The sequence below is a fragment of the Dendrobates tinctorius genome, unplaced genomic scaffold, assembly GCF_039654945.1.
Source record: "Dendrobates tinctorius isolate UK_male_01 unplaced genomic scaffold, ASM3965494v1 ptg000011l, whole genome shotgun sequence".
Classification (NCBI taxonomy): Eukaryota; Metazoa; Chordata; class Amphibia; order Anura; family Dendrobatidae; genus Dendrobates; species Dendrobates tinctorius.
In genome coordinates this window covers 7,497,478-7,521,776 of record NW_027361679.1, presented here as the reverse complement: position 1 = coordinate 7,521,776, position 24,299 = coordinate 7,497,478, and the positions used below count along the sequence as shown (strand labels likewise).

At 41.8% G+C, this 24,299-nt stretch overlaps 1 protein-coding gene across 2 annotated transcripts in view; it reads right to left on the bottom strand.

Moving 5' to 3' along the window:
- DAPP1 (dual adaptor of phosphotyrosine and 3-phosphoinositides 1) overlaps positions 1 to 24,299 on the bottom strand; it is a 169,274-nt gene that overhangs the window by 15,549 nt on the left and 129,426 nt on the right. For both annotated transcript variants that reach the window (XM_073589688.1, XM_073589681.1), the window contains exons 5-6: positions 6,274 to 6,404; positions 2,576 to 2,623 (exon numbers count right to left, since the gene is read on the bottom strand). In XM_073589688.1, coding sequence (XP_073445789.1) covers positions 2,576 to 2,623; positions 6,274 to 6,404 — 179 coding nt within the window. The remainder of the gene's footprint in view (positions 1 to 2,575; positions 2,624 to 6,273; positions 6,405 to 24,299) is intronic.

Below are 24,299 nucleotides of genomic sequence, written 5' to 3'. Positions count from 1 at the left end.
CCCCAGCTTCCTTTTCAAAGACAGGATTATAAAGACAGGTAACATGTTTATACATACAGCTCTGGCAAAAATTAAGAGACCATTGCAAAATTTTCAGTTTGTCTGATTTTTCTCTTTATAGGTATATTTTTGAGTAAAATGTAAATTGCTCTTCTATTCTATAAACTTCTGACAACATGTCTTCGAATTTCCAAGCACTAATTTTTTTTTTTTTTCCAGAAATTGAGAAATGGTCAAAAGAACAAGAAAATGCTAAGAAAACAAGTTCATAATCATTTAGAAACAATACTAATGTTTTAACTCAGGAAGAGTTCAGAAATCAATATTTTGTGGAATAACCATGTTTATTAATCACGCTTTCATGCGTCTTGGCATGCTTTCCACCAGTCTTTCACACTGCTTTTGGGTAACCTTATGCCACTCCTGGTACAAAAATGCAAGCAGTTCTTCTTTGTTTGATGCCTTGGGACTATCCATCTTCCTCGTGATTACATTCCAGAGGTTTTCAATGGGGTTCAGGTCTGGAGATTTGGCTGGCCATGACAGGGATTTGATGTGGTGGTCCTTCATCCACACATTCATTGACCTTGCTGTGTGGCATGGCGCATTGTCCTGCTGGAAAAAACCTGTCCTCAGAGATGGGAAACATTGCCTGAGCAGAAGGAATCAACTGTTTTTCCAGGATAACCTTGTATGTGGCTTGATTCATACATTCTTCGCAAAGATTACCCTGCCCAATTCCAGCCCTACTGAAGCATCCCCAGGTCATCACTGATCCGCCACCAAATTTCACAGTGGGTGCAAGACACTGTGGCTTGTACACCTCTCCAGGTCTCCATCTTACCATTAGACGACCAGGCGTTGGGCAAAGCTGAAAATTAGACTTATCAGAGAAGATTACCTTACTCCAGTCCTCTATGATCCAATCCTTATGGTCTTTGGCAAACTTCAGCCTGGCTCTCCTTTGCTTCTCATTGATGAAAGGCTTTTTTCTATCTTTATATGACTTGAGCCCTGCCTCTAGGAGACTGTTATGAACTGTTCTTGCTGTGCACCTCACAACAGTTGCCATTCCATTTGAAGGTCACTTAATGTCATCCTGCGGTTCCTGAGTGACATTCGAATAAGATGACTGTCATCCTGGTCAGTGGAGAAGTGTTTCCTCCCCCTGCTGGACTGTAGCTTTGTTGTCCCCAATGTCTGCTGCTTGACCTTGTAGTTATGGACTGCTGTCTTAGAAATTTTAAGGATGGAGGCAACATGACGCTCACTGTATCCCTCTGCTAGTAAAGCCAGAATTGAGCCCTTCCTTTCCTCACTCAAGACTTTTCTTTTCAACTCCTTTGGCATGGTTAAAAGTTATTTTTTCACTCCTATTACTTTTGGGATATTACTAGCAATTGTTTTGCCATCCAGCTTGTCCTATTGCTAGAGGATTGTGAACACCACAGCAGGTTTTCTTTTTTTATACTTTCCTTCGCTAAATAAGATTTGGTTCAGGTGATCACCTAATCAGCAGCACATTAAGTAGAATGAGGTGTACTCTGTTTGGAATTCAACTGTCACTGGAATGGAATGGCTGTCAAACATGTAGAGAAGCTGATTTTTATAAAATTGTGCAGTGGTCTATTTTTTATATTCTACAGCTCTGGCAAAAATTAACGACGTCACAGCTGATCATGCTCCCCCTATCTTCACAATGACCTTTGCAAAATCTCATTAGACGCTTCACTATAAAAGACGGTCGGGTCCGACCAATGTGACTATGTACAGATGTTATTTCCTGAAACAGCAAGTTAGTCTAAAAAAGCCCTAGTGGCCAGTGTCAAAACTGCAAGATTTGTATTGTTAATTTTTTTTTTTATATACAGTGTGAGGCCTCCTTCACACATCAGTAATTTTGATCAGTATTTCATCAGTATTTGTATGCCAAAACCAGGAGTGTCTCCAAAACAAAGAACAGGAGTCAGTCTTTCAATTATATTTTTTCTCGGTAACTTCCATTCCTGGCTTTGGCATACAAACACTGATGCAAAATAATGACCAAATACTGACATGTGAATGAGCCTTGATATGGAAAAAAAAAAAAATTGACAAAAAAACCTGATTTAAGCAATGTTATTTTCTTATTATAGCTTCCCTTTAAAAGCGTATTCCAGTTGACAAAAATGATCACATGACTTTTCAATATGTGATAATTGTTAGATTGTTGTGGGTCCCAATGTAATCTAAAATCAGAATGGAGGACTTCTTTTCCTTATTTTTCCTGGTTTTCCTTTGACTGCAGGTGGATTGAGTAGCCAGTCGCCTATATGCCCCATCCATTTCTTGACTGTTACAGTGATTATGAAATGCTGAGCTTAGCTACTTTTATTAGTTTCATAACTTTTGAGCAGCAGAAATCATACTGGCTTGGTTTCTCCATTTAGGTATTCCTAGCTACAGTCATGTCACTCTGACAATTATAATTATGCAGTGGCTACTTGTACATTTTTGTAGACTGGAATACCCCTTTAAAGGATTTATCTGAATACTGCATCATACACTGTGAGCTACTTGGAATCAAGATTATTACCTTTACACGTCCTCCTTGTTTTGTAAGATAACCTTCTTTTGTTCCCAGCTGAAAACAAAAAGATATAAAAATATATAAATTATATTTACTATCTTAAATGTTTTCTGCAAAAATGGTAATTCAAATAGTAGCCAGTCCTAGTTACCCGTCAGGACGGGCTGCAGTCTAAAGAAAGACTGCTCCAAAGACTTGTGTCTCAACTGCCAGAGGATCTGCAGTGTAAAGCACACATAATGGTGAGCTGCTAGAAAAAGTCTATGACCGGGATAGCAACAAATATTCTCCTTGACAGATTGAGCACAGACAATTTTTTTGTTGCAGCCTGCCTCAGTCCTCTGTGCTCAGTCAGTAAAGAAGAAGATTTCTTTCTTCTCCTGTTACACACTCCTCTGGAAGTTTACTGCTATGATGCGGTTATTTCTGCCTACTACTATGGTGTGATTTGTGTTTTGCGATACTGCGCCTCTGTTATTGAGACAACGTTTTGGAAGCAGCATTTCTTCAAACTGCAGCCTGTCCTGACACATCACTAGGATGGTCTAATAAATACAAAGCAGCAGCCGACAGCATTTCAAAGATAGGGATGCACGTTCAGAGTCCAATGAACCCAATTGGAAAATACATTCCAAAAATAAAAGGGAACAGCATCCAGTCCAGGTGAAAGAAATAAAAGTCGATTTTTATTTTGCCATATTGCAACGTTTCGACCATTAAGGTCTTTTTCAAGCATACAACAACATGAAACATGCCAGCCTTATATAGTGTGGAGACATGTGTGCTCCAATCAACAACAAGGTTCCGCCCACTAAGATAATACATATAACACAATTAAAAAAGTTCAATCATTTTACATAATCATTATATACATATAATAGTAGTGACACATAGGACATCTAGTGTACAAAAATAATATCAATGGTGAAAATATGATAAACAAACCAAACCCTGCATAGTCATGCCAATCACTGATAAGCATCATAGTTGTTATGGAAATTAGTAACCTATCCATTCATACGTCTAAAAGATCTCTAGGATGGTGTCATGCCTCAGGATTCCAATATGTTTGCAATTTTACCTATCCTATTACTCTGCAGTGCCTTCTATTTAAACCTCATTGCTTCCTCTGTTCCCTGTTGGTGATTGCTTACAACTACCCAGATTAGTAGTGAAGGAGTAGTCCTTATTTGTGACAGTTAGTTGGCGTTTTCTATAGGAGTTTTCTTCATGGTTTTTGTAGTGTGTGTATGTCCTCATCATCTCCCATTTGGTTGGTCGCTCCTACTGTTCACTTGTTTTCCACTTTGTTGTTGCTTGACCGTTTTTGTATGGTTGCAGTTTCCATTCGTCCAAGTCTGTTTCCCCAGTCTGTCCGGTTTGTGCTGTCCATTTATCATCAGTCCCATACCTCCCTGGTTCTGGGAGGAATTTAGTTCAGTGTGCATTCAGGAGCATAGTAAGGTTGGAGACCCAGGCCTCTCTACCTTCAGGAGTACCCCTGTGACAGGGATAGTGACTGTCCCAGTTCCAGGGACAGTTGAAGGCACCCCCCCTTACTTTAGACCAGCACATCGTAACAGGTGGGCTGCCATTTGAATTACCCAACAGCGCAACAGGGGCTGTTGTATTATATTCTTGGTAAATCTCTTTAAATGATTCATTTTTTTCCGTAAGACACATCAATGTTAATTAAAATTAATTCATTTTATGCACTTCCATTTTTTCCTCCCCTTCTTCCATAACTTTTTCATATTTCTGACAATATGATGATGATTGCATGATGTCTTTTAAAATGGCAACTCATCCCAAAAAAACAAAGCCTTTTACCATATAACGTACACTGTAAGAACAAAATCTGAAAATCAATGCTAGCATTGCATATTTTTCACCAATTCACAGCACTTGGAATTTTCTTCCTGTTTTTCAGTACGTTGTATGGTAAAAGGTAACAGTGAGTTTTGGATTTTGTTTTTACAGTGCACATTACATAGAAAAAATTAAAAAAATCTTTAAGTATGTTATTTTAAGTGGTGAAAAAAAAATTCAGAGGTTTGAAAAAAAATAAATAAAAATTTTGGTTTCCCATAAGTTTTTGTTCTTTTAATGGATGAATGAAAGGAATAATTATACCTTCAATGGAGATGAGTGGGAGCTTCTATTTTGCTTGGAGGACTGACAGTTTTATTGAAATCAATTTGTGGTGCACACAACATTTTGATTGCGTTTTATTGTACTTTTTTTATGAAGGAGTGGCAACTGAAAAAAATGCAATTCTGCCGTATTCATGGTTTTCTCTTTAGGCTATGTGCACACAGCGTTTTTTTAGCGGATTTGCCAAAAAATCCACTAAAAAAACCCCGCTAAAAATAAGCTTCCCATTCATTTCTATGCATTTTGCACTTTTTGTGCATATTGATGCTTTTTTTACCGCGAAAAAAACGCAGCATGCTCGTTAATTTCGCAGATTTTTCCGCATTTCTGACTATTTCTATGTGTCAGGAACCACGCGGAAAAAAAAGCGCAAAAACCGCGCAGAAAAAAACGTGCGGTTTCTGGGAAGGGAGTCAGGTCTTTAAGCAGAAATTTTCTGCTACGTGTGCACATAGCCTTACAGTCTACTTTATGGATTACATTTTTTTTTTACTTTGATAGAATGGACTCTTACGGATGCAAAAATACCAATTTTTTTTTTTATTTTTCAGGGGGAGTGTTTCAAATTTTTATATTTTGAATTTTTTTTTATTGGGGGAGGGGGATTTGAACTTGCGCAAGTTTGACCACTTATACTGTATACTGTAATACCAGAGTATCGCAGATTATAGTTAAAATCATGATCTCCAAGTAAGCTTAGTCTTTGGCTGAGCTTCACAGGATTAAAAATATAGTAGTGATGGGGGTCTTTAGTATGCCCTGACTGCTATGGTATCCATCTGTGCCTCGCAATAGTGTCGCTGGGGGCTTAGGGGAGCCAATGTCGGGGATGGACAGCCTTAACAGCAGCGATTCGAGCTCAGCTCTGGTTGCTGCTGTTAGAGATACTGGCTTTAAATATTTCCTACATCTACCGCATGTGGAGAGAGCTCATCTCCTGCTCCCTTCTCTACACGCTGTGACTCCCGCAATCACATACACGTATGGGATCATGCATTCAGGGTTTAAAGAGAAAACATGTAATCACCAATCCACAGAATAGGCGACAACTTATTTATCGCTTTGGGTCCAATTGCTGGGGCTTACACCGAGCAGCAGAAAGGCGAATTTTATCCCTATTAGAGTAGCAGTACACGCTCCCTACCACCACTCCATTCATGCTTTGCGGGACTGCCACAAATACCCGAGCACTCGGCAGCCCAATACAGAATGAATGAAGCTGTGGTAGAGTATATACATACTGCTGCTCAATTCTTACTGCGATAAAAGGATAAAGATAGAAGTTATTCTGTGCTCAGTAATACTGATCAGGACAATATTCTGTGGGTAGGGGATAACTTGTTTTCATTGAGCAGTCCCTTGAAAGAAGACCTGTCATTATCCCATCAGAAGATGCCCATAGAACAGTTTGGGACCATGTCTGCTTGGCTCAAAAACCTAAATTTACATTTTGGGAAACAGGGGCCATATCTCAGGAAGGAAGAACACCACCATGTGATTCAGGAGGACAGGGGCATTTACACTAGGTAAAATCAAGATTTATGACTTACGGAAGGGGCCAAAGGCACCAGGTCGTTCTCAGAGCGTCCAGTCTGCATGGCAGTATGAACTCTGACAGATTCGTATATTGATGGCTCTTCTACTGCTCGAGGATATGGGTATTTCAATAGGATTAAAGTGCCTGCAGTGAAGAAGAGAACCACACGTCAGTCTCCATGCCCACCGGATTTCATCTGGGAGCAGTATGATCTGTATTGTCTCTCCATGCGCGGATATACAGTATTTAGGTATAACATGGCAATATAAATAGCATTGCACATAGCTTTCCATCAATGTATTCACACTGACCGTTCAGATTCTCCTAAATGCCCATTAAATGATTATGTGCTATTTTTTGCTGCTGACAGGCGGTTTTTGAAGCAGACAATAAGCAGAAATGCTACAAAACCGCTTTAAAAACTGAAAACATTAACATTAACATTATTTCTGCTCAGTTTTAGCACCAAAAAAGATTTACGATGGTTCGGCTCAGTTTCCGCTCTGCTCCAAAACTTCCTAAAAGAAACTGCACATACTTCTACCATAATAGATGAAAACATCATCTGCTGCAATCATAAATGTTTCCAGCAGATGGCAGTCATACAGTACAGATGGGAACACGGCACACAGTTCCCTCTATGCCATAATTTACATGCTACCCATAATCATGGAAATAAATATAATAACCAAAATGACGGACTGCTAACATTCTTCACTAACATATTTGAAAATCATTATAAATCAATAAGATTTTAAATCACATACAGTGGGGAAAAAAAGTATTTAGTCAGTCAGCAATAGTGCAAGTTCCACCACTTAAAAAGATGAGAGGCGTCTGTAATTTACATCATAGGTAGACCTCAACTATGGGAGACAAACTGAGAAAAAAAAATCCAGAAAATCACATTGTCTGTTTTTTTTTCATTTTATTTGCATATTATGGTGGAAAATAAGTATTTGGTCAGAAACAAGCAATCAAGATTTCTGGCTCTCACAGACCTGTAACTTCTTTAAGAGTCTCCTCTTTCCTCCACTCATCACCTGTAGTAATGGCACCTGTTTAAACTTGTTATCAGTATAAAAAGACACCTGTGCACACCCTCAAACAGTCTGACTCCAAACTCCACTATGGTGAAGACCAAAGAGCTGTCAAAGGACACCAGAAACAAAATTGTAGCCCTGCACCAGGCTGGGAAGACTGAATCTGCAATAGCCAACCAGCTTGGAGTGAAGAAATCAACTGTGGGAGCAATAATTAGAAAATGGAAGACATACAAGACCACTGATAATCTCCCTCGATCTGGTGCTCCACGCAAAATCCCACCCCGTGGGGTCAGAATGATCACAAGAACGGTGAGCAAAAATCCCAGAACCACGCGGGGGGACCTAGTGAATGAACTGCAGAGAGCTGGGACCAATGTAACAAGGCCTACCATAAGTAACACACTACGCCACCATGGACTCAGATCCTGCAGTGCCAGACGTGTCCCACTGCTTAAGCCTGTACATGTCCGGGCCCGTCTGAAGTTTGCTAGAGAGCATTTGGATGATCCAGAGGAGTTTTGGGAGAATGTCCTATGGTCTGATGAAACCAAACTGGAACTGTTTGGTAGAAACACAACTTGTCGTGTTTGGAGGAAAAAGAATACTGAGTTGCATCCATCAAACACCATACCTACTGTAAAGCATGGTGGTGGAAACATCATGCTTTGGGGCTGTTTCTCTGCAAAGGGGCCAGGACGACTGATCCGGGTACATGAAAGAATGAATGGGGCCATGTATCGTGAGATTTTGAGTGCAAACCTCCTTCCATCAGCAAGGGCATTGAAGATGAAACGTGGCTGGGTCTTTCAACATGACAATGATCCAAAGCACACCGCCAGGGCAACGAAGGAGTGGCTTCGTAAGAAGCATTTCAAGGTCCTGGAGTGGCCTAGCCAGTCTCCAGATCTCAACCCTATAGAAAACCTTTGGAGGGAGTTGAAAGTCCGTGTTGCCAAGCGAAAAGCCAAAAACATCACTGCTCTAGAGGAGATCTGCATGGAGGAATGGGGCAACATACCAACAACAGTGTGTGGCAACCTTGTGAAGACTTACAGAAAACGTTTGACCTCTGTCATTGCCAACAAAGGATATATCACAAAGTATTGAGATGAAATTTTGTTTCTGACCAAATACTTATTTTCCACCATAATATGCAAATAAAATGAAAAAAAAAACAGACAATGTGATTTTCTGGATTTTTTTTTCTCAGTTTGTCTCCCATAGTTGAGGTCTACCTATGATGTAAATTACAGACGCCTCTCATCTTTTTAAGTGGTGGAACTTGCACTATTACTGACTGACTAAATACTTTTTTTCCCCACTGTATCTACAGCCTATAATAATATGCACACAGTGAAAGTACCGCATTTACTATGAACTGTTCAATGGTGAATATTGCTGTCAAAATATTCGATATCTCCAGCTTTCAAAAATAAAAGTACACCATTTTTTAAAGGAAATAAGCAGGCAGGTTTTTGCTATGTAATCTGAAGACAGTATGAGTGAGGTAGGGGTTAAAACACACAATTCAATGATGTGTCATATGTCAGCCTGTGTCCTGTCATTTACTTACACTAAAGGATTTATCACCAGGACATTATCATTGGTGTGACTAGCTGGCGCGCGGGCACTTGTGCAACTGCCCCCCTTCTGTGATAAGCAGCTCGCTGTCTATGGACATTGTATAGACAAATGATAATGCCGACTGGTGTGGGCGGGGTTATCTTCCTCAGCTCTGCTGCATTGCTATAGCTAAGAACTATGAGTCAAGACTGCTGCACCAAGTAAACTAAGTGATACATCGTTGGATTCAGGGTCTCTTTGCCTACACTATGCTGCTTTTGGATGAAGTGGCAAAACCTGGTGACAGATTCCCTTTACAGATAAGCGGAAAATGCCCTATTTTTAAAGACTGACTTTTTGCACGGTTGGCAATACTGCCCCAAATATACTACCCACCAGCACCACATTTTAAGTAAAGATGAATTTCCTGGGAATTATACATCCAGTAATCAATTACATATTTTATTAGGGAAGGGGGGGGGACAAGTAAAATAGGAAACATGAATGTGCTATAAATCTTGGCACTTAAATATAATATTAGTATATGGAAATAATAATACGTGGCTTTGTATGGATCAAAGCTCTCCTTGGAGGATTGTATCATGACAGAGGTTACATATTGGGAAAATTGGTGGAGACATTCAATGAATTATTATTTCATTTCCTACTGACATTAGAATGGGCCTTCCCGAGCTTGTAAGGGTTAACAGTTGAAGAAAGCAACTTTCACCTCTAGGAATCAACTTCACATTGGAACCTCCTGAAGTACAGAACAAAATTAGTAGCGGCCGACAGCTGCGTTGTGACCTGTGTGCAATGAGTTTGTGGTAGCCGTCCAGTCCTCATCCAACAGGTGCCTACAGCTCACAAATACACTATCTGATGGCAGCTTCTAGCTCGCGTCCAATCAATGGGGCTTGTAAGATAAACCACTCACTCAATGCCGGTGTTGATCCTCTTTAAACCAGCATTTCAGTGGAGAAGCACGGTGTCCTGAGGCAGATAGGAGGCAAATGGATTCTCAGGGCGAAATGTAATACTATGTGGACCACATACCGCAACCGAAAGAAAAAAATCCTAATATTGTTTGGGATATGTTCCAATGGCTTCAGCACGCTAATGCTTAACTAATGTGTTTTATCATGACATTTCTATTGTTCCTAAGGCCATGTTCTGGACAGAGGTGGTATTCACTCGTTCTGTCTTAATGAAGGGTATTATCTAATTTCCTTAGCACAGATGCACCCTAAGGGTGTGTGCACACGCTGCGGATTCTGCTGCGGTTCCGCAGTGGATTTGACCGCTGCGGATCCGCAGCAGTTTTTACTGCGGTGTACCACAGTGCAGACGGTACGGATTTTTCCGCGCGGTTTTCCTGCGGTTTCTAAACCGCAGAAAGAATTGACATGTCAATTCTTTCTGCGGATTCCGCCGCGGTTTGCCATCTCCTCCATTGTGGAGATGAAAAACTGCAGGGCAAAACCGCAGGTAAAACCGCAGGTCTTTTGACCTGCAGATTTACCTGCGGATTTTACAAAATTCGCGCTGCCAAATCCGCACCCCAATCCGCAGCGTGTTCACTCCAACTAATCTTGTGAAATGCCAATTGCTCTAATAAGTCTACTTTCTAACTATGCGAGGAAACCATGTCATCTCAGCTAAACAGATCTAATGCTTTTTACTTGGTGCAAGCTTAAAATGTTTAGAGTTTTAGGACCTGAAAAGGTTTATTCGCATTCCTACAGTACCAGAATGTCAAGGATGCAGTGGACTTCAGTTTCCTGCAACTCTGGCGGCAATGATGTTGGGGAAAAAAAGATCTGGAATGTTGAATTTCAGAGGCAAAGAAAAAATATCACATCAGCTCAACCCTGTCCAGATAGCGTTCAAACTAAAAAAGGTGCAGTGCACGGACAGAAACCACAGGTCAGCTCCCGGATGAAATTGATCAGGTAGAAAGCAGAAAGACATCCCGCAACAGCAGTGGAAAGGGTTCTAAAAACTTTTTTTTTTAGCAACTGTTAAAATATCAAAAGGGGAAAAAACAAACAACACACTAGGCCTATGCGTTTCAAGCAGTAAGGCTCTGCTTAAAACGTGTAGACTTAGGCTACTTTCACATTTCCGGATTTTAAATCCGGCGGGCTGCGGCGAAAAGTTGTCAAACCTGATCCGGTAGAAGCCGCAGCCCGCCGGATCATCTGTTTTTGCCAGATACGGTGCAGGAGAGGGAGAGAGAGTCTTCGCGCATGCTCTCTGCAAAAAAGCGGTCCGGCGCTGTTAAAAAAAACGTTGCATGGAACTTTTTTTGCAGACACCGGACAGGCATTTTTTGCCGTTTCCGGCTAAAGCCGGACACACCGCATGGCCATCAGGCGCAATGCGGCAATAATGTAAGTCTATGGGAAAAAAGCCGGATCCGGTGGCAGCAGGTCATTTTTCGCCGCATCGCACCTGATGCTTCAAAACGGAAATGTGAAAGTAGCCTTAGTGTGTTTTCATTTTTTCCCTTTTGATATTTTAAGTTATTAACCTCTTCCCGAAATCCACAGTATATGTATGGCACTGCGGGAGTTCAGTTCCCGCAAACCACCATACATATACTTCTTAATCTTTAGTGTGGGCTCACACTGTGTGCCACCACGATCAAATGCGGGTGTCAGCTCTATATGAGAACTGACACCCTGCAGCAAAGCCCACGTTTAACCCCTCTGATGCCGCTGTCAAGACTGACAGCGACATCGATGGGCATCGCAGAGGGAGGGAGCTCCCTCTCTGCGCCCATCAGCACAGCGTAATTGCGTTGTGCCGATGATCTCCATGGTGATACTGAACCAAAATATAGGCATGGGGTCACCCAGGGACGGTGGCTGGTAAGCTCCTGCTCAGAGCAGCAGTGGACACGTCTCCTCCCTGTGTGTAAGATGCTGATCTAATGCCCTGCAATGCAAAAGCATTACAGAGTATTAGATCAGCGATCAGTCAGTGGAAAGTTATGTTCCATACTGGCATGGGTATAAAAGTAAACAAAAAAGGAAAAAAATGGTTAAAAATATATAAATTAAAATATCACAAAATACAGAAAAAAACAAAGAAAAAACAATGCTTTAACATCATGCCAAACAAAAATTGGAATAAAACGCGATAAAAAATACGAATGTAAATGAAAATTCTCTCTGAAAACGTCATCTTTTCCCACAAAAAACAAGCCGCCATACAGCTTCATCAACGGAAAAACAAAATTATAACTTTCAGAAAAAAGCAATGCAAAAATTATTTTTTTTTCTAAAAAAATAGTTCTATAAATTAGTTTTCATTATGTAAAAGCGCCAAAACAAACTATATAAATGTGGTATCATAATCGTACTGACCCGAGGAATAAACTGCCTTATCAGTTTTACCACACGTTAAGCGGCATAAAGAATGAAAAACACCAAAACACCTGAATTGCTGGTTTTTTTTCATTCGGCCTCCTAAAAATCTGAATAGAAAGCCATAGGAAAACAAAGCCCTCACATGACTGGGTTGCCAGAAATAAGGAAAAAAAAATTATAGCCATCAAAGTATGGGGATGCAAAAATTTGTATTTGCAATAAAAAGAGTCTTTTAGTTTTTGACAGCAGCCAAACATAAAAAATCCAGCATAAATCTGGTATCACTCTAATTGCCCTGAATGGTAAAGTTGTCTAATCACTTCTACCCGCATGAGGAATGGGGCAAAAAGATAAACCAATTCTTCACCTGCTGTTAATTTTTTCATTCCGACTCGCAAATACCGCAGTAACGCTGGATTCACACGTTCAGGATTTTTCGCGTTTTTTTTGCTTTTTTAGCGTTTTTTCCCTGCAAAAACGCTTAAAAAAACACATACATTAAGCATCCTATTCTTAGAATGAAATCTGCATTTTTTGTGCCTATGATGTGTTTTTTTCCGCAAAAAAAACGCATTGCGCAAAAAACTGCAGCATGTTCATTAATTTTGCAGAAAATCTGCGGATTTCATTGTATTAAGATGCTCCGGAAAAAAAAACGTGAAAAATCCGCAAAAAAAAGTGATAAAAACGTGCAAAAAACGCAAAAAAAATTGCGCAGTTTCTGGGAAGGAGTCCGGTTTTTCTCAGAAAATTTCTGCATACATGGGCACAAAGCCTAAGGCTCATCGCACATTTATTCTGCACTCTACACTGAGCGCCTTCATCAGGATTTCCCTGTAAATCTCTGAAATGCGTGGTTCAAACAGAACCTCCAATGGAAGATACCCTATAATGAGGCAGATGGAGGCACTGTGGACACTGTCTGACTTGTGATCCTGTGGTATCCGTCTTTTTAAGTGTGCATGAAAACATGGTCTGCCACAGTTTTGTGCACTTCTAAAAAGGACAACCCTGAGCAGAGGTCACACGGAGCTCAGAGTAACTCTGCTGCCTCATTGTGGTGAATGGATCCCTTGGGGTTTCATCTGAATCACGTCATTCGGAGATTTAGGAAACCCCAATATAAGTGCTCAGTGTAGAGCGCCGGATATAGAAGATTCCAAACGTTATGTAAAATGTTCCCAATAAAAGCTTCAACTCAATCAACAAAGAAAGCAAGTTCCGACTCAGGTGGTCTGTCATCTATTAACGGAAACATAAGTGGCTTCCATGTTACTGGTAGTACAAAGGTTCTGGAAAAGTGAAATGGCTCCTCGTCCACAAAAGGAATTCAGTAAATTCTGCACTCCCAAATTCAAATGCCCCCTCCCTTCTGAGCCCCAGTGTGCCTAACCACAATTAGTGTCCACTTGCTTGGCATTTCTATAGCGATGAGAGGTCGCCTAATTTACAGGTGCGTGTCTCCAGGAGCACAAGCTGGGCATAATGTACTTGGCACTACAACGTACTGCTGACTACAACGTACTGTCACTACATCGGCAGCTTTCAATTTTCACTCAGCAACATTCACTGCTGCCTGTTTCTGGAAAACACCCATAGAGTCAAAATAATCATAACACCTGTAGATTATATCCCTTTGGGAACATATTTCCAGAATGGGGTCACTTGAGGAGGGATTCTGCTTTTCTAGCACTTAGGAGTCCGCAAACTATTCTAGGGTAAGCTGCCCTCCAAGAGGCAAATAGCGCTCTGTTCCTCCAGAATCGTGCCATATGGCTCATGGGCGGATATACTGCATGTGCAGCCTGTGCGGTTAATAATGAGGACAATTTGGCCTGTTTCTCCGGGCCCGAGGCTCCGGGGAGCCCCTGGCTAGATTACCCTCATGTGCGAGTGATCTCTGCAGCTCCGCTACCTACAAAAGAAAATGGGAGCGGAGCTGCAGGGATCCGTCCTGCTTCCTGCCCGGCGCCCATGCTTTCTTTCACATAGAGAGCAACGTGGCAGGATGAAGTCATTACTTAGTGGCCGGCTGTGGCAGAAAGAGCAAGCACGTGCGCGAGTGATGCTGCGGGAGTGCCTGCGGTGTGGACAGGTGAGAGGTGGTGTGTTTTGTATGTACGTGTGTGTGTGTGTGTGTGTGCAGAGACGAGTGGTGGTGTTTTTGTGTGTGCATGTGTAGCGCTGCGGGGGAATGTGTAGATAGGTGAATGCTGCTGTGTGTGTGTTTGTGTGTAGGTGGAGGAGAGGGCAATGATGGGGGTGATGGGGAGAAGGCAATGATGGGGGTGATGAGGGAGGAGGCAATGATGGCGTGGTGGGAAAAAGGCAATGATGATGGGAGTGGTGGGGGAGAAAGCAATGATAGTGGTGGAGGGAGAAGGCAATAATGGAAGTGGTGAAGAGGGCAATGATGGGGTTGGGGAGAGGACAATAATGAGATGGGGGAGGAGGAGAATGAGGGGTGTGAGGGATTGGGATGGGAGGAAGGGGGACTTATAATGGACTTAGGAACAGGGGGAGGTGGAGGAAGACATTATTGCTTATTATTTCTAACACAGTCCCTTAGTATATAGTGTACTCACACCATTCTTAGTTACATAGTTACCTCTTATTATGTACCATCCCCTTATTACATACCATCCTCTCTAGTTATATATGGTGTCGTCCCTTATTATATAGCTTCCTCTGCTGTTATGTACAGTGCTGTCTCTTACATAGTGTATTATTGTTAATTTTGTTATTCACAGCACCCTGTTATTACATAGTCCCCTCTCTTTTTAGATATAAAATGACTGCTGATGGAGGAGCCGTGACCACACGACCAGTCCATCAGCTCCTCCATTAGAAAAGAAGCTTTCCCATGCTCCATCAGCCATCATTGCATTATACAGCTAACAAGACAGGACGGTATGTAATAAACAGGGCTCTATGTAATCCAATATGTAAGGGATGGTGCTGTACATAACAATAGAGGGCACTGTATAATAAGGGACGGCAATATACATAGCCTCCTTTACTATGTAATATATATACATGTATGTGTGCGTGGAGAGATATATATATATATATATATATATATATATATATTTGTTGCCACAAAAGGAAGGGGCCCAGACACAATTGCACAGGGGCCCCAAGCTGTTAGTGTCTGCCCCTGATATGTCTAAGCAGTAATGTTGAAGTTCTGACTAAGCAGCCACATATTGGGTATTTCTACATTCAGCTGAAATTGTGGGACACATTCTGGTGCCATTTTTACCTATTTCTCCTTGTGGAAATGTACAATCTGGGGCTAAAACAAAATTCTTTTGGTCGAAATGTAATTATTTTTTCTTCAATGCCCAATGGTATAAAATTCTGTGACACACCTATGGCGTAAACATGCTCACTGTACCCCTAGATGAATTCATTTAGAGGGGTTGTTTGTAAAACGGGGTAACTTATGGGGATTTTTGGCTGTTCTGGCTCCTCAGGGGCTCTACAAATGCAACATGGCACTCAAACCAGTCCAACAAAATCTGAATGCAATATGGTGCTTCTTCCCTTCTGAGATTTGCGCTGTGCCTCAAAAGTAGCTTTCCACCACATATGGGATATCGGTATACTCAGGAGAAATTGCACAACAATTTTTGGGTCCACTTTCTCCAGCTATCTTTGTGAAAAGGATGAAATCTGGGACTAAATCAACATTTATGTGGGAAAAATAAATATATTTATTTCACTTTCATAGATCTACGTTGTAAAATTCTGTGAAGCACCTGTGGGTTCAAGGTGCTCACCACATTTCTAGATATGTACCTTGAGGGGTCTAGTTTCCAAAGAGAGGTCACTTGTGGGGAGGTGGGATTTCCACTGTTATTATTATACATTTATATAGCGCCATTTATTCCATGGCGCTTTACATATGAAAAGGTTCATTATAATGAGGAAAATACTCATGTGTATAATGATTTATCATCTGTCAGTATATCATCTGATAATAATTGTATTCATTTTAGTGAACAGGTAGCTGTCTCTAATTTAAGACAACTAGAGGGGGAGACAGAGTTGGAGGATAGGGTTAATCTAAATGACAGGTTTCAGACTCGTAATCCAATGTTCTACTCAGTAAAATCGAGACCTCCTTTCCTTGATTTTTTTCTGGAAACAATTGAAAGTGAGCTTGTGTCTCTTTATAATCAAGTAGAACATCAAGAGGTTAAATTTAATCTGAGTATTTTTGAACATAGGGCAATTGATGAATTGAGGGCTAATGGCGATCTCTGTTGCGAGTTCATTTTCCCCTTCGTCACTGAGGTCTGGTGAACTCCCTATTCTGGTAAAGGAAGGTAATGAGTCTGATTATCAGGCACCTGAGCCTAATGATGATGACTGGCTGAGTGGAGTCACGGACTGGATATAAGGCTGCCGACGCCCTTCTGCCCTGCGGGTGATTTCTCTGTGGACTTCTTTGAGACCAGTCTGATTCCTGCTCCTCTAAAGCTAAGTTTTCTGCTTTGCCTTTTAGCATTTGTGTTTTGTTTTTGTTTGCCCTGCTTTTCTGGATTCTGCCATTCCCTGCTGGGGTGAGCTGAATCTCCTTTTGCCTGTTGCTCTGTCTTCAGAATATTCCTGAGTACTGACAGTCTTTTTGAAGCCTAGCGTCTTCAGGGCCTTTTTCACTGTCAGTCTGTTGGCTCTTATTTTCATAGGGTTTTTCACGGATTACAGACAGCAGCCTTCCTGCCCTTTCCTATCTAGTTAGCTTGGGCCCAGTCTTTGCTCAGTCTCTCTTTCTGTCTGTGTTGTGTTTTCTTCTTGCTTCACCGTCATTATATGTGGGGGGCTGCCTTTTGCTTTGGGGTCTGCTCTGGAGCAGTTTAGATTTCCCTTTCTGTCTTTAGGCTATTTAGTCCTCCGGCTGTGATCGAGGGGTCTAGGGCATCGTAGGAACCCCCACGGCTACTGCCAGTTGTGTTGATAGGTTCAGGGGTCTGCAATCCGATAGCTGCCAACCTCTCTGGTTTTCTGGACTTAGCTAGCATTTCTGTTTTTGCCTCCTACGGTGACTCAATCATAACAGAATCACCCGCCCTACCGCAGATCCTAGGGTACTCAATAGCAGGAAAGAATTGTGTTTAAAAAAAAAAGAAAAAAAAAAAAAAAGTGTGTATATTCTTTCCTTCTTTCCTCTATATCTCTGAGGCCGTAGGGGGAATTTTTTTTTCTCTCAATGGAGATAAAGCAATTGTCTGATCGTGTGGAGCAGCTAGCTGCGGAAGTGCGGGGAATTTCCGCCTACCTTGCTCGTTCGCATGCTGTTGAACCAAAGATCCCTACACCTGATGTGTTTTTTGGGGATCGATCTAAATTTTTGAGTTTCAAAAATAATTGTAAATGATTTTTTGCCTTGAAGCCTAACTCGTCAGGGAGCTCCGCGCAGCAGGTTAAAATTGTCATCTCTTTGCTGCGTGGCGATCCCCAGGATTGGGCGTTTTCTTTGAAACCAGATGATCCTATTCTGACTAATGTGAACGCATTCTTTCAAGCCTTGGGGTTGTTGTATGACGAACCTAATGCTATTGATCAGGCTGAAAAGACCCTGTTGGCATTGAACCAGGGTCGAGATTCTGCAGAGTTGTACTGTCAAAAGTTCCAAAAGTGGGCGGTCCTTACTAACTGGAATGATAATGCCTTGGCTGCTCTCTTTCGGAAGGGTTTGTCAGAAGCCGTAAAAGATACTATGGTGGGATTTCCTGTTCCCTCTGGTCTGGACGATTCTATGTCATTAGCCATTCAGGTTGATCGGCGTTTACGTGAACGCAGGATTGCACGAGAGGTGTTGCCACCGGTTGAACAGACGTCTGAACCTATGCAATGTGATAGAGTTTTGTCTAAGGCGCAACGTCAGGAGTTCAGAAGGCATAATAAGCTGTGTTTTTTCTGTGGAGATGCCTCGCATATTATTTCTGTTTGTCCTAAACGAGAGAAATGCTTTGCACACACGTTTTCTGTTGGTGGTGTTCAACCTAAGTTTCTTCTGGCAATTACTCTGATCTGCTCCCTGTCCACATTTTCCGCCAAGGCTTTTGTGGATTCGGGAGCAGCGCTAAACCTAATGGACTTGGATTTTGCTAAACGTTGTGGATTTCCGATGACACCTCTGCAGACGCCTATCCCTTTGAGGGGGATTGATGCTACTCCTTTGGCGAAAAATAAACCTCAGTTTTGGACCCAGGTGGTCATGCGGGTCGCCCCAGACCATCAAGAAAATTGCAGATTTTCGGTGTTGCATGGTCTGCATGATGCCGTTGTTCTGGGGTTTCCCTGGTTGCAAATTCAGAATCCAGTTTTGGATTGGAAATCTGTGTCTGTGGTGAGTTGGGGTTGTCGGTGTGCCTTTAGTGAGGCTCCGGTTTTTTCCACCTCTCCTCAGTCGCATGATGTTCCTGACTATTTGGCGGACTTTTATGATGTATTTAGTGAGAATAAGTCTGCGTCCTTGCCTCCTCATAGGAATTATGACTGTGCAATTGAACTGAGCCCGGGGTGTAAATTTCCCAAGGGTCGGCTCTTTAATTTATCTGTACCCGAGCACGAGGCTATGCGGTCCTATATTAAGGAGGCGTTGGAGAAGGGTCATATTAGACCATCCTCTTCACCCTTAGGTGCCGTTTTTTTTTTTGTGGCCAAAAAGGATGGTTCTTTAAGGCCTTGTATTGATTATCGTGCCCTCAACAAAATTACTATTAAATATCAGTATCCGTTACCCCTGATTTCGGATCTATTCTCTAGAGTTAGAGGTGCTTGCTGGTTTACCAAGCTTGACCTCAGGGGGGCGTATAATCTTATCCGCATTAAGCAGGGGGATGAATGGAAGACGGCGTTTAATACTCCGGAGGGACATTTTGAGCACCTGGTGATGCCTTTTGGGCTCACTAATGCCCCTTCTGTCTTCCAGTGCTTCATGAACGATATTTTCCGAGACTTTGTCGATAAATTTTTGATTATCTATCTGGATGATATTTTGATCTTCTCCAAGGATTGGGATTCTCATGTGGAACATATTCGGACTGTGTTCCGGATCTTGAGGGAGAATTCCCTGTATGTCAAAGGATTGAAATGCCTTTTTGGAGTACAGAGGATTTCATTTTTGGGATTTATTTTGTCTCCGTCAACTATTGAAATGGACCCGGCCAAGGTACAGGCCATTTATGATTGGGTTCAGCCCACTTCTTTGAAGGCCCTCCAGAAGTTTTTGGGTTTTGCTAATTTTTATCGGAAATTTATAGCAAAATTTTCTAGCATTGCCAAGCCATTGACTGATCTGACTAAGAAGGGTGCTGATGTGTTGAATTGGTCTCCGGAGGCTGTTGCTTCCTTTCAGGAGCTGAAGCGAAGATTTACCTCCGCCCCGGTTTTGCGGCAACCTGATGTCTCACTCCCGTTCCAGGTAGAGGTGGATGATTCGAGATTGGTGCAGGAGCTGTTTTGTCCCAAAAGGATCCTGTAACATCTAAAATGAATCCCTGTGCTTTCTTTTCCCGAAAGTTCTCTCCATCTGAATGTAACTATGATGTGGGGAATCGCGAACTGTTGGCCATGAAATGGGCATTTGAGGAGTGGAGACATTGGTTGGAGGGAGCTAAACATCAAGTTGTGGTCCTCACTGACCACAAGAATTTGATTTACCTAGAGTCGGCTAAACGCTTGAACCCTAGACAGGCTAGGTGGGCCTTGTTTTTTTACACGTTTTGATTTTGTGGTCTCTTTTCTTCCTGGAACTAAGAATGTCAAGGCAGACACCCTCTCTAGGAGCTTCTTTGCTGATTCTCCTGTGTTGACCAAGCCTGCTACCATCTTAGGCGAAGGGGTAGTTCTTTCTGCCATCTCGCCCGATTTGAGACTTGCTCTGCAAGAGTTCCAGGAGGACAAACATGAGCGTTGTCCCAGTGGAAAGTTGTATGTTCCTGACCAGTGGAAGAAGAGAGTGATGTCTGAAGTTTATTGCTCTGCATTGGCTGGTCATCCAGGTATTTTTGGTACTAGAGATCTGGTGAGTCGCTCCTTTTGGTGGCCCACCTTGTCTCATGATGTCAGGAATTTTGTGCAGTCCTGTGGGACTTGCTCCCGGTCTAAATCTTGTTCTCGCTCTAGTGGGTTGTTGATGCCTTTGCCGGTCCCCAGGAGGCCATGGACCCATATTTCAATGGGTTTCATCTCTGATATGCCGGTCTCTCAAAGAATGACTATTATTTGGGTGATTTGTGATAGGTTCTCTAAGATGGTTCATCTTGTACCACTCCCTAAGTTGCCGTCTTCCTCTGAGTTGGTGCCCCTGTTTTTGCAACAGGTAGTTCGCTTGCACGGGATTCCTGAGAACATTGTATCTGACAGAGGAGTTCAGTTTGTGTCTAGATTTTGGAGGACTTTCTGTTCCAAGCTGGGAATTCAGTTGTCCTTCTCCTCTGCTTTTCACCCTCAGACCAATGGGCAGACAGAGAGAACAAACCAGACCTTGGAGTCGTATTTGAGATGTTTTATTTCCGCTGATCAGGATGATTGGGTTTCATTTTTGCCCTTGGCTGAATTTGCTTTAAATAATAGAGCTAGTTCTGCCACTTTGATGAAACCTTTTTTTTGTAACTTTGGGTTTCATCCTCGATTTTCTTCAGGGCAGGTGGAGCCTTCTGCCTGCCCAGGTGTTGACACTGTGGTGGAGAGAATGCACCAGATCTGGGACCAAGTGGTGGATAAGTTCTCTCTCTCCCAGGAAAAGGCCCAGCGGTTTTCCAATCGACATAGGACCATTGGTCCCCAGTTTAAGATTGGTGATATGGTGTGGTTATCATCAAAAAATATTGCTATGAAGGTGGCTTCTCCTAAGTTTAAGCCTAGATTTATTGGACCTTACAAGATTTTGGAGATTATTAATCCAGTCTCTTTTCGTTTGGCTCTTCCTGTCACATTTAAAATCCATAACGTGTTCCATAAGTCCTTGTTGAAGAGGTTTGTTGAACCAGTTGTTCCTGGGGTGGCACCTCTGGACCCTGTATTGGTTGAAGGTAACATGGAATATGAGGTAGAGAAAATACTGGATTACCGTCTGGCTAGACGGAGACTCCAGTATTTGGTTAAGTGGAAGGGTTATGGTCAGGAAGATAATTCCTGGGTCTCTGCCTCTGATATTCATGCCAAAAGATTGGTGCGTGCCTTTCATCGGGCTCACCCTGATCGCCCTGGTGGCGTGGTTGAGGGTTCGGTGACCCCTCCTCAAGGGGGAGGTACTGTTGTGAGTTCATTTTCCCCTTCGTCACTGAGGTATGGTGAACTCCCTATTCTGGTAAAGGAAGGTATTGAGCCTGATTATCAGGCATCTGAGCCTAATGATGATGACTGGCTGAGTGGAGTCATAGACTGGATATAAGGCTGCCGACGCCCTTCTGCCCTGCGGGTGATTTCTCTGTGGACTTCTTTGAGACCAGTCTGATTCCTGCTCCTCTAAAGCTAAGTTTTCTGCTTTGCCTTTTAGCATTTGTGTTTTGTTTGCCCTGCTTTTCTGGATTCTGCCATTCCCTGCTGGGGTGAGCTGAATCTCCTTTTGCCTGTTGCTCTGTCTTCAGAATATTCCTGAGTACTGACATAGTCTTTTTGAAGCCTAGAGTCTTCAGGGCCTTTTTCACTGTCAGTCTGTTGGCTCTTATTTTCATAGCGTTTTTCACGGATTTCAGACAGCAGCCTTCCTGCCCTTTCCTATCTAGTTAGCTTGGGCCCCGTCTTTGCTCAGTCTCTCTTTCTGTCTGTGTTGTGTTTTCTTCTTGCTTCACCATCATTATATGTGGGGGGCTGCCTTTTGCTTTGGGGTCTGCTCTGGGGCAGTTTAGATTTCCCTTTCTGTCTTTAGGCTATTTAGTCCTCCGGCTGTGATCGAGGGGTCTAGGGCATCGTAGGAACCCCCCACGGCTACTGCCAGTTGTGTTGATAGGTTCAGGGGTCTGCAATCCGATAGCTGCCAACCTCTCTGGTTTTCTGGACTTAGCTAGCATTTCTGTTTTTGCCTCCTACGGTGACTCAATCATAACAGATCTCATTGTTGTCCAGGCAGACAAGGGGGGCGCTATTGTGGCTCTCAATGCTGGTTTATACAAGAAAATGAACTTGCTGGATCTAGAAAACAGTAGCACCTATATTGAATTGCCATCTAATCCAACTAATTCATTTAATTCTCAATTATTACATCTATTACAGGTGGGAATTAGTATGGGTGCTATTTCAGACAGAATTAAAAAAATTATTTTTTGTGAAACACCGATTGTCCCAATATACCACTCACTCCCTAAAGTTCATAAAGAGGTTTTTCCTCCCCCTCTCAGACCATCGTGTCTGGGATCGGGTCATTCAGTGAGAAACTAGGGGAGTAGGTGGATTTTTATCTTCAACCCTTAGTGCCATTAACACCAAGTCATCTTAAAGATTCCAAAAGTATAATACAGATTATGGAAAAATTTCACTGGCAATCTGATGATGTGTGGTTATCTTGCGATGTGGTGGGGTTATATCCTTCTATCCCCCATCACGTCGCGATACGATGCATCACATATTACTTGTCCAGATACAATAATTATGAGGATTCCATCCAGAGATTTATTGTTTCCTCAATTCAATTTCTTTTAAGCCACAACTATTTTATGTTTGATGAGAGATATTTCCTCCAGACACAGGGTGTGAGCATGGGCGCCAAGTTTTCACCTTCCATAGCTAACCTGGTTATGTCTGTGTGGGAAGAAAATTATATCTTTAATATTGATAACCCATACAAGGATAATATTGTTTGGCTGGGGAGATTTATTGATGATCTGATATTTGTCTGGAGGTGTAGTCTCTCGTCTGCAAAAAGTTTTTTCTCTTATTTGGATTTGAATGATTTCAATCTAAAATTTACTAGTAGTGGTCATGAGGTATCAATTAACTTCTTGGATTTGAAACTGACCGCAGATCTGGACAATGATAGGGTTCTGATATCTCCCTATAAAAAATCTATTGCATGTAATAGTATTTTAATGGCTTCCCCTAATCACCCCAAACATGCCATTCAGAATATTCCTGTGGGGGAGCTTATTAGACTAAAAAGGAATACTACATCTAGTGACAAATTGGAGGAAGGAATTGAAATGACCTGTAATAATTTAAAAAAAAAAGGGGGTATCCTAATTGGTCCTTGGAGAGAGCCAAGAAAATGGTAGCAGGCATGGATAGGGTTAAGCTGTTGGAATCTACTGAGAAAAAAAAAAAGACAGTTTGACTCTAAAAAATCTAGGGTGGTTTTCAGTACCAATTACAGTCCTCAGTTTAATTCTATTGTTAAAATCATCAAAAAATATCTTCCTTTGTTGTCTCAGAATGATATTTTGAAAAATATTGCGGAAAATAATGATATTGCCTTTGTGGCAAGAAGAGCCCCGACTTTAGCTACATTATTATCACCCAGCATGTTCAAAGATCCGGATAAAATTTCCCCTAGCAATTGGTTAAGAACAACAGGATTTTTTAAATGCGGTGCCAATATCTGTAAGTGCTGCGGTTTTGCTAATAAATCCAAAATATTTACATCTATCTCCAATAAAAAACAGTTTAATGTTTGTTCTTTTATAAAACTGTAATACGGAGAATGTAGTGTATCTAATTAATTGCAATATATGCCGTATGCAATATGTAGGTTGTACGATGAATCCCCTTAAAACTAGAATCCGCAAACACCTATCAGACGCTAGTAATTTGCCTATGGTTGGTGCATCAGTAGTATCCCGACATTTTTCAAAAAAACATAATGGAGATTTACGCGGTTTCTCCCTTATGGGCATAGAGCATGTAAAAAAACCATTGAGGGGGGGTGATTTTCATAAAAAAGTGCTTGCAAGAGAGAGTAGGTGGATATTTGAGCTGGGGACTCGCATGCCACAGGGCTTTAATAACCACCTGGATATCATTATGCACTATTGATATATTTGTATTATATAATACTGGTTAATATTATTGTTTTATGTTTTTGTACCACTCAAATTTTATGGTCAGGT